General features: G+C 41.5%; 1 protein-coding gene across 7 annotated transcripts in view; it reads right to left on the bottom strand.

The window, feature by feature from the left end:
* Positions 1-9,771, bottom strand: part of LOC6610067 (nephrin) — a 58,841-nt gene extending 49,070 nt beyond the window's left edge. For 3 of the 7 annotated variants that reach the window (XM_032715412.1, XM_032715407.1, XM_032715410.1), the window contains exons 1-2: positions 5,109-5,424; positions 63-226 (exon numbers count right to left, since the gene is read on the bottom strand). In XM_032715412.1, the coding sequence (XP_032571303.1) occupies positions 63-226; positions 5,109-5,110 (166 nt within the window). In that variant the 5' untranslated portion in view covers positions 5,111-5,424. Of the gene's footprint in view, positions 1-62; positions 435-5,108; positions 5,425-9,649 lie in introns of those variants that run through there. The other 4 variants (XM_032715409.1, XM_032715408.1, XM_032715406.1 and 1 more) reach the window with 4 other exon arrangements.
* Positions 9,772-14,775: the final 5,004 nt, after the last annotated feature.

Raw genomic sequence — 14,775 nt, 5'->3', positions numbered from 1 at the left:
CATAAATGCATTTAACTTCCTTTTATATAGTGGTATGGTATATATTATATTCTAGCACTCACCGTTCTCCTCCTCGATGTTCCTGGTCATGGTGGTCGAGGAGCTGACGCGGACGCGAGATGCCGCCGCCGCTGGGCCATTTAGCGCGGACAGGACGAGCAGGCAGAGCGGCAGGAAGAGCGAGCGGCTGGAGGTCCTGCTCATGGTGGCGACCCAGCCCTCGATCCTGCGGAGAGTGAGAGTGGTGAGGGGAGGACGAGGACGAGGGGGTTTCTGGGGGCCGTGAATGCGGGGTGTCCTGGTGCTCCTGCACCCGGGTTGCCTACTTTCCGGCTCAGATGCCTTTCACACTTTGCAGCGCGAGCATTTTTCGTATGTAGTTCTTTCGCGCGATTTATTTTTTCTTGATTTCGATTTAAATTAATTCGCAAACGCTGTAAAGAGTGAGACAGACAGAGAGAGAGATAGTCGGCAGTTGAAGAGAGAGAGAGGCAGCGATAGGTGAATTGGCAGAGTCAGCTGAATTTGTTGACATGTCAATAAATAAGGCAAAACAAAGGCAAACCAAATAAAAAACAACATACAAATAAAATGAAATACAATTCCATTCCATTACGTTTTTGGGTAATTACAGTTTTTCGATGCTGTTGCTCTGGCTGAAATTTATTTAATTGCCTTTATTTTCGGTTTGGCAAATTTGTAAGCAAATTCATTGCACTTTCACGCAGCAAACACACTTGCACTCTCCGAAAAACACAAACATGCAAATGTAATTTATGTGATTTTTACAAATTTTATTGGCTTAATTTGTTTGTAGTAATATTTATGGCAATTGCAAATGGACGTTATTTATATCGTTGCCATTGTTAACTCACGCTGCGAACTCAAATCGAATTACACAATCGAATGCAGCGCAGTTGAAACTTTGGACCAATTAAGCAATTAAATGTATCCGTGCTCGCAGATTTCTTGGCGCGACAGCTACAAATCACAACGCATTCAGCCATTTTGTCAACCGCACGACAGCACGTACACCTCAATATTTTAAAACATATTTCTGTCTTCCGCTGCGAAGCTCTTTTAATTAAAGATTATTTATAACTCGCAGCCGAGAGCGCGTGAAACAGTGAGAAATCATTTCGAATGCCGCCTGCGTACATATTTGTTATAATTTATGTGCCCCATATACAATGACTAACAACACACGACCGACGACCAACTGGCAAAGGACGCTCCTTGCGATTCCTTGAGGAATGGCAATGGATAGGATGGTAGTATACCGAAGAAACATGTACCAAAGTACCCGGGCGCGTGTGTAGATCCTTAAGAGGGGCAAAAACCGGCAGGGGATGCCGACAAAAAGCCAGGGAAACGTGCCAGCATCAAAGTTCAATATGACGATGATGGCTGTGCCCGGCAGTAGAAGAAGTCGCTTCCCGCTGAAGAGCTAACGAGTGCAAATTTCTCTTCGGAATCCTTGTTTTCCCATTTCTTCGCGCTCGGCGGCGTTTCGGTCTGGCTGTGCTTTTACTTTTACGTTGCGAAAACCCAATAAACGATAAACAGGAAAGCGGAAATCGGAAACTGTACGCGCTCATGTTTCTAGACTACACACAGACTGGCTCAGATATCACAGTATCCGCACTCACTAGCAGAAAAACCTCTCTCTCCCCTAAACAAAAATATTAATATTTATTCTATATTCTATTTAAATCAAAATAAATACTATTGAAAAGTCAAATATATGTATCCCAAACCAAATAATACTTGTTATATACTCAAAGTCTATTTCCGATTTTGTTTTCTCTGTAAAATCGCTATAGATTTAGCCGCAAAATCGAGGCTTCGATGCGACGTGCTTTTATGATATATTGACTTGCTCTTGCTGGATTTTTATCGCCAGTATTACGGGGGGCCAAATGCTTTTAGCCGGGTGCACTAATTTTATTTCAGCTCTCAGTTAACGGCCTACGCCCTAAAGTTCATATTTATTTGGCTGCCGACCTGAATATAAAGTAAATAAAACTATTTTGAGTGCTGTAGTCTCACAACCGCAACTGACAAGCGGCGGAGTGCCCACTTAATCATGTTTTTTTAAAGCGGCTTTAATAAATCTGTCTAAATTTATTTACAATGCTGGCCCGGCCTGCAAATGGATTTCCATTCCGATAAAGTGAAAATATTTGTAAATCGTTAGTCAACATAGCACGGACAAAACAGGAGTAAAATTATTTCCATAACGGAAACCCAAAATGGAGGGCTTAAATGAAAATCGAATCTAAAAATATCCAAACATACGAGATGAAGTTTAGATTTGCAATCAATTTAATTTAATTGAATCGAGAATTGAAAGCGTTTATTAATACCAACTGGAACAAATGCCGGAGTGAGGTTTATTAAATGTACATTGCGCATCGAGAGTAGCTTTAATGTTTTGGCACACATTCGACCCCGAAATTAAATATGAGCCACTCAAAATCCATTTAGCCAGGTCCTTGCCAAACTTTTGCCAAATCAGTTTAGTGAATGGGTTATGCAAGGATAAAAACTTGTGTGTGCAGCCAAAAAAAAGCGTTCCCAATAAAATGTGAGTCACATTAGCTAATGCAAACTGAGCGTCGAAGGTGAAGGGTTTTCCCCGGGAGTACACGCTGCGTATACGTAACCTCGATGGCTGTATGCCTGTGAGCCAGTAGTGTTCGTTAGTTTGGGCGTGAGTGTGTGAGGGCAAGGGAGCATTGTGCCAGTTTCGCCATTGAGGTATCCACCTACGATCGACATGTACTTCAATTTACAAACTTGCCAAGCCAGCATGTTTGTGTGTGTCTGTGTGGGGATGTATGTATGTGAGTGTGTGTGTGAGTGGCGGTGAGTTTTCCGGCTGCAGCTGCAGCAAAGTGTGTCGACGTTTTTCCATTTCCGGCATGCAAGTTTGCGCTCGCTCTCGCCCCCTTTATTTTGTAATGTAATGAAGTGTGTTTGCATTAAAATGCAATTTGAAGTGCAGAGTTACAATATTATTATGGCATCTATAAGTGCACATGTGAGTGTGTGTGTGTGTGGGCGCCAGGAGAGCCCTTGAGCAGGATACTCCCATATACTACCTGGCCCTGCCACTTTTTTCGCGGTTTATGTGCGCTAAGTAAGCCTATAAAAAGCCATGCCTGGCTGCCTCGTTTCGCAAGGGTTCAAGTGCAATTTTATGAATACTAAAAATTCTAATGGCTAGCCCACATCTATATACGCGCGTGTGTGTGTGTGTGTGAGTGAGGACTGGGCAGCAATCAGAGCGTTCAACACTTGGCGCCATCATCAACATCATCCGTTTTCCCCCCGAACAGCTGTTTCCCATCCTCGGGCTGCTAATTGTGCTGCATACTTGCTTGAGCCCGTGAGCCTGTGAGCATGTGTGCGTGCCAGCATTAACCAGGCATCAGGACACTCCTTCTCGCAGAGGGAAACGAATGTCCTTGTCAAGGCACTCCCACACTCAGAGCCACACTCACAGACCCGCACACCCAGACGCCCGCACAACCACACAGCAATCTTGGAAAGCGTTTCGATATGCAAATAAACACTCGGTCTCCAGCTGTCCGCAGCATTAATTGCATATTAAAATTCACTTCTGCTCGCATTTCCATTCCGAATTGATGCACTTTGTTTTCGGTGTCCCCAATTATTTTGTTTATGTTGCATCGTGTGTCGTTTATAGATGGCTTTTGTCGCCAAATCGCATGGCCATTGTTCTACTCAGTTTGCGTCCCAGTCTGTCGCATTGGTGTCAGAATTCGAAATTAATGTTCGGCACAGCAACTAAATGAGTTTGATTAGGAACCAGAACAGCGGGTATCGGGTTCCAAATGGAAACAATGGTCTTTTGTGCAATTCTAGCATATGTAGGCTTTTGAGAATTTCTGCAATTTTATTATGTTCCATTTGGCCAATTAGAAATGTGCCTATTTATTTCAAACCCAAATAATTTCGAAGCCTAGTCAAATAAAATTTATATATGTTTTGACTGTAAATTGAGGTATGATGACTGCAGAATTCTATGATTTCGAACATCAAAAATAATTGAATGGTTTTAATTTAAATAATTGGTTTATCCATCATACTTGTACAAATGTGGTCTTATTGAATTTTATTGCTTTGATCTGATTATGGCAGTGAGTTTGCTAGGAAATGTCAAGTAGAAATTCACACCTCCGTCGAAACAAATGACGAGCTTTTGCTTCGTAGCTCTTATCTTAATCAGCCGCAGTGTCCATCAATGTTTTTCCCTGCAGCTTATCGTGCAAATTCAATTTCGCCACCATCACAGATCTCAACAGTTTGCTTTGAAGTGGCATTCATCTGTGTAATTTTATTACACGCACACTTCAGCAATTTAGCAATTTAAACAAACGTATGTGTACTTGGGTGTTGTGGGCAGGGGTGTGGGTGGGGCCTATTTATCTATTAGTTTATGGATAGCCTTTCACTGGGCCTTAATGGCCGTCAAAGGCCAGCAATTTTGCACTTATGTGCGAGTGCCATGAAATATGATGGCATTTGCAGGGCCACTACATCACGAGAAATGTCGGCACATGCATCGGGAAAAGCCAGGAGAAAGAAAAAAAAAAAGATGGAACTAACCATATAAATAACTAAAATGCTCAACAATAACAATTTTCGTGCAATTTGTACGGGCAGCTCGTTTGGAGCAACAAAAAACTATTTTAGCAGGCGAATGAAAGAAATCCGAAAAAAGGCGATATAACGAGCAGTTGAGCGGAGAAACCGTTTTATCTGCCGGCTTCTCCACAAAACACACACACAAATACACACACAATCACACACACTATATAGACCGAGATATAGCCGCACACCCACTAAACTAGCAAAATAATCCAAAACGAGAACGACGCGCGCTTCGTGCGCTTTTCAATGGCTCGGCGTTCCGTGGAAATGATTTTCATTGAAAGCAAAGTGGGGGGCACTGCAGTCAGATCAGAGTCAGATCTCTTAAATGGGAAAACGTTGATTCGCGAATTCAACGTCGTGACAACAAATTGCTTGTCGACAACACAAGTAAGAAAGTATAGAAACAACATTGGCCAACTGCTTACATTGCGAACAAGTTGCGTTGTTTGTAGCTCGATGGCCGCGACTTTAAACACACTTTCCACACTTTTCAGTTTGGCCTTATCCAGCTTCTAGGATAAGCGCATTGTACTTATGGGCTTCACTATCTACTTTGAACACATATCCCCAATGCTGGAATGCTGTTGGGAATCAGCAGAATCGTTGATTTTTGGATGCACGTTTCGGATGATTTTGCTCCAATGGCCGGAATGCAATTCCTTTCGCACTCTGCTCGCGACACGCCGTTCAAGTCCCGTTAGTTCCGACCGTACCCGCGGGATCGCAAACTCTCACTGAACGGATTTTTATGGTACACACGCTGGAGCCGAGCAGCTGAAGCTCGAGCGGCACCCATCCACTCGGCACGGATGCTGGCCGAGTGGGTCGGCGAAAGCCGAGCGCCAAAAAACGCTCCCGGCCGCCCAATAGGCGGTACCGAGAGAAGCGCCACCGAGAGCAGAATCGAGAGACTTCCAGCGGACGAAGATGTGGCACGAAGTGGTGGATGCTGCACGCTAACAGGGCTCTGTTAGCGGGGCTCTCGAATTATAGCACACTTTCGGGGGAGTTCCCGTTACTTTTCGGGACATAGGCCCGAATAAAACTGATAAATAATGAAACATTTTCAGTTTGTTGACTTACGGCATATTCATATCCATCTAGAGAGCAATTTAATAGTATACTAGATCACTGCAGTTGGATTATGGCAGCGGTTAATCTTGTTTACATTTCAAATTAGCCTGCGGCATTTCTCTGGATTTCTCTCTCGTCCAATTTAGTTTCTCTCGTGTTTCTCTCTGGCGCAGCTTGTGCTAAAAATCAGCTGTTGGCTGTACTAAATATTACTTCGGTTTCTAGATATGCGGATTAGGATTGTATGTTCAAGTTAAAGTTAATATATGTAAAAAAGCAATAGTGAATGAGTATAATTTTTAAACTAAAAAAAAGTTTTTCTTTAATTTATGTCATATAGCTGTGTACAATTTGTAAGAGAAGTGTTTTTTGACGATCCAAAAATATTGCTATATCTGCTGACTATCAATCATTCTGCTGCAGCTTTCAGTTATCAATCAAATACCCACCTGTTGATATGAACTCCATCCATCAATCAAAATTCTATATTAAATCTTCTGGAGACGAAATCGAATAAAATGAACTCAACTTTAACTTTAAAAGATTAGTTCATAATAAATAGGTATACTTACTTACTAAATAAGTAACTAACTATTTGTTTAGCGGTAGCACAGAACACTGTTATCAGCAGAACTCGCTCTTTTCGACAGCATTGCTCTCTTCTTTAAGAGAAATCCAAAGTGAGGTCTAAAGTGTGCCAAATTTTCAGACGCCTTGTTGAGCTTTTTATGGCTCTGTAAGGCAATGTTAACTGGCCAGTGTAAATAGGCCAAATCTGACAGATGTAGGTGAGTGTCCTTTGGGGAAGTCCCCACTCGAAACTAAGAAATTATAATGCTTTCACTGCTTTCCGCACATATCGCCCCAAAAAGATTCTTAATTTACTTCCCTTCACCGTTAAAGTCAATTTCCACTTCCACAAATGTTGGTCAACTGTTTTTTATCAGCTCATAAACATGGCGTACAAGTTCATTTCGGTGTTAAAAGCGTGTTCTCACACACTCACATCTGTGTGTGTGTGTGTGCGTGTGAGTGTCCATTTTACAGCTGCAGGCCAACACACTCAAGCACACTCACACACACACGGTGGCTGACATTTTTAATAGCAAACACAACACGCAGCGACTTTCGCACATGAAATAATGCCAGCTGAAGTAGTAAGTAGTCCTGCCGGAACCGAACACAAACAGATGACGCACTATGGAATAAGTTCCGTAAACAATGGTCAAAATATTGGATATGATGACAAATACCTAAGAAACTATATTCATCATATATAATTTATACATTTAATTTAATTATATCTTGGTTAATAACATGCAATTTTATTATGATTAATTAATTCTTTTTGATCAATTTATTATAATTCAATTTAATAATTTTTGATCCATTTAATGAAATTCTATTTCATGAAATTATTTATTATTCTACCCACTGTGCCACGCTTGTTGCCTTTGGAGTTGTAATGAAAGTGTTTTTTATGAAGTGCTCGCATCCTCGTACGCAACATGCGTGTCCTGATCCTGCTGCTGCTGCTTTTGCTTTGCCTGTGCTTTAGCTACTTCTTGCCCCGGCCAGTGAAATATGACAAAAAGCATGCTACAGCTTCGCCATTTCCGCAGTTCTTGTTGTTGGTTTTTGCCAGCGCTTTAATAGCGAGAAGAAGTCAGTGGCAAAACGTCGACCAGCCAAAGGAGTCGTCCTATTGTTGGTAACTGTGTGTGTGTAGCGTGCTATAGTGTGGAGCGTGTGTGTCCGCAATAGCAATAAAAATATATTTTACAAACTGCTGTTGCTGCTGCTTCTGTTGGGAAACTGCTTAGGATTTTTCCTTTTTATCCCGTTGTATTGTTCGAGTTTTCCTAGCCCGCCTCGTTTTTGCCGCTGTTTGATATATGTAAAGCGGGTAACAAGAATACTGCCAACACCCCCTAACCCACTCACACATCCATGCAAAACAAGTTCGCTACAACAAATTATTGGAAACCCAAGAAGTTTTCTGCGCTGCCACTTTTATTTTCCCCTAACTCGCATGAAAAAAATATTTTAAAAAGTAAGAGAACATGGAGCAGCGGGGGAAAATCTCGCATAAAAAATAGGAAAATTGTTCCAAAGTTAGCAAGCCAACAACAAGCATATAAAATGTGTTTTTCGCAGAGTTTTCCCGCCGTGCTGATTACATACTATATGTATGTGTGCGCCACTAAAACGCGTTTTGCTTAACGCGCTCGAATCGTTTTTGGTTTTGCTTTTCCCTCCCAGCGCCCCGAAAATCCATCCCTTCACTGTTTTGACTTTATTTGGTTATGGCCTTCAGTTTGTGTCAGCCATAACGATTTTCTTTTCAATTTAGCTTTAGTGCGTATTTTGTTCTAATTTTATTGCTCGTATTAAAATACTTTCTTCTCGCCCGCCTGCAGTTTTTTCGAGTGCCTGTTAACACACAATTTTAAGCCAACACTTCCACATACACTTGTTCTGTATTTGGGTATAAACCCAAAAATTCTTATTCGGAAGCACTGTACACACATATTTATATTGCGTATACCCTGCCTCCAAACGATTGCGAAATCATGGTTGCTTGATAATATATTTTTTATGATATTTATGGCTGTGACATTTTGCTTAGCTGGCAGGCGATTTATATTTTTTGGCCAACTCTTTTCCATTTTCCGACTGCTTTCCCCTCATGGCATTGTTTTAGTTTTTCCTTCTTTTTTTTTGCAATTTTATGTGCCATTGTTGCTGGCGTTTGTGGCTGTTTATTGTTTGTGATATGAGGCAGATCCATGGTCATTCAATGGATTGTCATATTGTGGCAACGTTCTTTTTTTATGCCAGCACACGTTTCGACGGATTTTTATGGCGCAAAATCCACTAATACACGGGTATTATGCAGATGGTACTGGGCACAACTCTGAATAGATTCCAAATATTTGCAATATATAAAATAAGCTGAATACATTTTCCAATTGAAGCCAAAACAAACGGTCAACTTTTGTTCATATTTATTCGGATTCTTGAATATTTTTAGCTCGTTAACTTTGCGTGCACACTAAGAAAAAATATATAAAACATTAATATTTGAAACCCAGTTTGAGATGTATTATAAAACGAAGGGTTATTAAAAACAGATAGACAAAAGTTGTTTTCATTGTTCACCTGTAATCAATATTTGATTTCTTTATTTACTAATTTTAATTTTGCAATAATGTGTATCGAGGCATATATACATTTCGGTTTGCTTGTTGTCTGTATGCAGGAATTATTTGGGGAATTTTTCGCATAGCTGGTGCAAAAATATTTGTCTGCCACTTTGGGACTTGAAGACCGAACTGAATTGAGCGGGCTGGCAATTAAAATTACCAACGGCAGCACCGACTGGCACATGACTATGTTGTCTCTGCTCAAGTTTGGCTCGAACAACTTGCTCTCGGACACTCCAGAAGTAAAATGAAATTGTTTAAATTTAATTCAATTTGCTTGCTGGGCAACAGCAAATTGCAGGCGCACAGAGAGATGCAAACAATCTGCAATCTGGGAATTCGGAATAAAAATATGCAGAAGCAGTTCAAGTGCAATGCCATTTGAAGTCCTTGTAAACAAAGTCGAGTCTGCGAGAACACCTCTTTCCAGCTGTTGCAAGTGGGTGGGTGGCTCTTGGCCTTATATTTTGGCCACGCTGCATATAGCCAGTTAGTTAATTATTGAGCCACCATCACGTACACACACAGCCATGCACGAGTGTGTGGCAGCTGTTTGCCAGTGTCTGGGTTTAACTTAATTAGAGCGCTGCGCTGCATTTGTGGTCTTCATTTAACGCAGCGCCATGTCCTCGACCCATCCGCCATCCGCCATTCGCCATCCGCCGGGCAAATCCCAACCAGCTCACCTCAACGGAGCCCAGCTCTCGGTTCCGTCCACCTGCCTTGGGATCCCACTCCCGGCCAGCTTCTGTCCCGCCATCCACTTCCACTTTTCACTGCCCCACTGTCTGTCTCCGCGGGCGCAAATTTAAAACTACATACAACTATTTCCGCCAACGCCGGAGGCTGCCTCCCCGATGTAGCCAAACATTTCACTCTGTTTATTTGCTCTGATACCCTGGAAAAGCTGTTTAAGTGAGCATCGATTGTGGGAATTCCAAAATAATACAAATAAAAGCAAAAATTAAAAGCCATTCCAAATTCATATTTCAAGATAAAATAATAAACATATTAAGAAAATTTTATTTATAATTAATTAATTAATTAATTAATTAATTATTAAACTCAATATACTTTCCTTGAAATAACAGTGTGCTATTTACAGGGCATCTCTATATTCCATCACATTCCAATCCAAATTTTTTTCCTATACTGCTTGCTGTTGGTTCGCTGAGCGCTTGCATGTTGCACGTAATTTGCATTGTTGTTGCCTTTAATTGCTTAGTGTTAATTGCTGTAATTGCGGTAAACTAAACTACGAGCCAAGGAACAAACGCACGCACACACAAAAGAATAGCAGCAAACACGTAAATGCCCCGGCTGGTTAATTAAGCTGGTGGCAGGGGGTGTGGACCTTGATTCGGATCCGAGGTCACTCACTGGGTCGGATGACCCACCCACGGCACCCCGTTCCGTTTTTCGAGGTGTCCGAGCTAAGTCCTTGGAGCGACTTTTGCAGCTTTGTCAACCGATCGCTCTGCAATTTGGCTCGCTGCGATGACACTCAATACGCTTGAGGCTTGGGTTCGCATTCGCTTTTGCCGCCGAAGGGGAAAAGTGGATGGCGGATGGAGCTTGTTAAAGCTAGTTAAAGTCGGCTTTAAAATGGCAATGCCAGAGACACGCCCACTTGTGCTCGACATCCCATTTTTCCCCCACATCGATGACGAAGGATGCGGGCTCAAATGTCACGGGGTTCGGCCATAAATTCCACGTCTTGGTGGTCGAGAAAACCGAACTGAGGGCCAATTATAGCCAGGTATTTATATGCGAATTCCAAACCGTTGGTTTCACATGTCATGTTTGGCTTAAAGCTCACCTGTATTAATTAATTGGGCAAGTAGTATTAATTAGAGGCACTGTGTCCCTCTATTGACTTGTGTTTCAGTTGGCTTAGTGATGTCCCGAAAACGTTTCGATTCCCCTCCTCTGTCTCAGCATCTCTCTGACCCCGGGGTGTATTCAAATGGAAAAGGGCTGGCCAAAAGGTCGAGAGTCAAGGCATCCAAGCTGGGTTCACCGGTCAAATGTGGTTGTGCTCCTGCATCCTTGTGCTCCCTGTCAATGGGTTGCTCGAAAATCAGTTTTCGGGCCCGAAACACAAATTGAGTTTTTCGGGGGTTCGTTGGCCAGGCTTTTGCTGTTGCTGCCGGCAAAAGTCAATACAAAAGCTAATTGATTGGAAAATTATGTGACTTTGAATATGGCCGGAGTAGCAATACACAGAAATATACGACTCGACCAATAATGTCCAGCCGCAGTGGCAATCGACTGGGGAGTAGGCATAAAAATTATTACAGCTCTGCGGCGCACATTTATATCAAGAAATGTATACCATAGTATGTATTTTGCAAACACAGCTGGCCGGCTTAATGATTATGCATTAAGTTGCCATTAAAAAATCTACTTGATTGCCGGCGACGCAGGCGAGCGGCGACACTCAGTAATGAATTGATAAATTGAATTAGAAGGCCCTGCCGACACGGAGTATCGGCTAACTAACTCTAATGAAATTACAAGTTGTGACGTGGCCAGACATAATTTGTGATTGATGATTGACGGAGCTGCTTCTGGGTTAAGGATCCCAGCGAAATGGCCACAACACTATACTTAAAGCGGAATGCTCGTCATTAATCAGCATTTCTCAATTAGAGAGCGCGGCGAGCTGAGTTTTCAGTGTTGACAAGCCCTAAAAACATCGCGAGGGTGGGTGAAAAAGTTTGCACAATAATAAAAATCGCAGACAAAAGGCGCTAAACTATTGGCGTCAGAGAGCATGGGCACTGGTTGGTTGGAAGAGGATGGGGGAGACGTATAACCTAGCCAAGTTGGGGTTTTCCCACCACACCTCGTTCGATTTATAACATTTTCCATTTCAATTGCGGCACTGTTGACTGCATTCGATTCGATTGATTTCATTTGCGTGCTCGCCGTTTGGCGGTTATAAAAATTCATTGCAACCGTTTTTATACGAATGACGAGGTTTTCCATTCCTCCCTTTTATCAGATTTGTTGTCAAATCAACAGGGAGTGTGTGTGTGGGGGTTTGGGCCAATAAAACGTGTTCAGTGCTCGCAACTTCCGTTTCATTTCATTTTACCCATAATATGCGGCGCTGACGTCGGTGCCTTGCTGCATTTTTCATCATCGTCACTCAAACACTTTTTGGCAACAATGCAAGCCCTTTTTCACCCATTTTCCGCAACTTTTCCGCCCATTTTCCACGGTTACCCCTTTGATACCCACTTTGCATGCATTTACGCTTATTTGAGCATAATAATTTTTGTCTATTGCCCACAAAAAGTGGCAGTGAATGGAAACGAAACTACCATGACAATTCCACTGGCGACAGTTGGCTCTCACTCACTGAAAAAGAAGTGGCCGAAAAAAATGGATAAATATTTAAGTGTTCTGGATTGTTGATGATGCGCTTTATAATTGTTGCTAAATCAATTTTGCATATTGCCCGTTTATGCATTCATCTCTGCGAGATTTATTAGGCTGCAAATATCAGTATATAACGATTTAAATGGTTTAATTTCACGTGCATATGATTGCATGGTAACGATGTTTTTGCTCTGATTAAATATTATTTCAGCCAAATTTAAATGCTGACCATAATCGAGCGTGAAACGCGTCGACTTGCTATGTGATTTTTTTAAAAGATATTGAGGTAATTTTTAGTAGTTTTTAAAAGAGTAATGTGCGAAAAAATATATACTGCCAAATAAAGATTAAAAACTCCCCACTATAAGTTATATTTTGTATTCCAAAATCTTACCTTCCATTCCGTTTGTAAGAATACAAAAATCTCTGAATAGCCAACGTTGAATGTAATATACTTAAGTGTTTCCTACGCATGAACATAAATTTATTCGGCCATATTCCTTCTCCAGCTTGAAGAAAAATATTAAAAATATGCAAATTGGTGCCTTCTTGCCTTTGTTTATACTCCTGCTTAACCCTTTTCATTGCGGCCCAACCCAAAAAACAAACTAAATAATCTGAGACAGACCACTCTGCACACTCCATTTGCCAAATAAAATAAATATTTCGTTGCCGCTTTATTGGGGGAACAACTAGTTTCTCGTTGGCCCTTTTAAGACAATTTTTCATGTTCTATTTTTGCGTTGGCCGCTTACGACTTTTTGTCTGGTCAAGAGAGACAGCCAGCGGAAAATGAATGTGTAAAATATTTTAATGTGGCACTAGGCTTTTAGATGCCTTGATATCTGGTATATCTGGGGAAAGGAAATGAGATAGGCAAATTGTCATAAGTAAGTGCGGTGGCTCCACAAGAATTTCAAACAGTGACAGCATCGGCCCAACGAAAATTAATAAATGGCCACGGTCATTTGATATTTTCCCAAAAGAAATGCCGCCCGCAGGTTGTGCAAATAAAATATAGACATTTCCGTCTTTCTATTTGCTCAACCAATAATCATCACATTTCCGCAAACACTCGACCTCCTCCTGACCAGCTCAAATATTCATAAACGACGAAAAATGACAGATTAACACAAATATTGATACAGCCACGGTCGAGTTCCAATTCCAAGTCATCTCTGCTGACCCACAAAGTGAGTGGGTGGCTTCGGTTGGGTTGGGTTATACGTGGGGAACACGGGTATACGGATGATACCAAAACATCCCTCTGAGTACTCCAAAAATCCCGATGGCTTCGGGCTGGGTTTGAGATTTTTGCTATGCTCATCGCGTTCATTTGGGTTCCCCGCATTGTTTTGAATAATTCGCATTCGAACATGAAATATTAATGAGCGGCTTTGGTTTCTGGCTTTTTTCATGTCCTTTTTTTCGTTACGTACAACATTGCGTATGGGCAATAACATTGAGTATGCAGCAAATGATGCAGGAAAAAAAGGGCAAAAGTTATTGGCCAGACGGCATAATCACTCGACTTGAACAGAAGGTGATGTGGTGAAGGCTTAAACACATATTCGAAAGTATAAACTTTATGTTTCTCAAAGTAAAATGGGAGAAAGTGAGACTGTGTGTGCTACATAAATTTAACTTTTAATGCGTTGCGTACGCGAATGTGTAAAAGATTATCTTTATTGGCCATTAATTCATATTTAAGCTGGCGCGGCAAAAGAAAAGGCGCCATTCCACGCCATACATTTATTCCACCACTCCTTGCTCCCCTTTTATTTTTTTTTTTTGGAAAACGTTTGTAAAACACTGGATAAAATTATGCTTTGTAAAACAATTAAGTGGCATTATTTATGACCTGCTGGAGCCCACCCCAAAGGCCGGCCTCTTTCAGCTGGAGTATACGTAATTGCCTTTAGGCCTTTCCCCAAAATTTCTGGCCATGTATTTATGAACTTCACCTAATGGTCGCGGGGTACAACAAATTTTCTAAATAGTCGGGGGACTTTCTAAGTTACTGCCAAGGGTAGGAAGTGATTATTTGTTCGGTTTTGTCGGTTAATTAGGGGCCTTAACTTGAACCGGAAGTGAATTTACGGCTGGATGTGAAAATCAAGAAAGTTGATTTATCTAGCGGATCGTTGGAAAATCTCGCAGCGCACACAAGCACCATAAAATATTTACAAATCGGACGCAATTTACCGTCGCTACGCTGCTTCCTTCAATCACCACAACAAATTTGAATGCTTCTGGAAATCTCAATTGAATATCCCGTAGTGCCAACAGCAGACAGCACTCGCTCACTCTCTACCCATAACAATATCAATATTCTATTTTTACCTGAGCCACTTCACTGACAACAAAACCCCTTTAGCAAATTTACAAATTTCCGCAATAAACCAAATAACGAAAATGAATACAA

This window comes from Drosophila sechellia, chromosome 2R, assembly GCF_004382195.2.
Source record: "Drosophila sechellia strain sech25 chromosome 2R, ASM438219v1, whole genome shotgun sequence".
Lineage (NCBI taxonomy): Eukaryota > Metazoa > Arthropoda > Insecta > Diptera > Drosophilidae > Drosophila > Drosophila sechellia.
The sequence above is the reverse complement of the archived record's forward strand: the minus strand, read 5'-3'. Positions and strand labels throughout refer to the sequence as shown.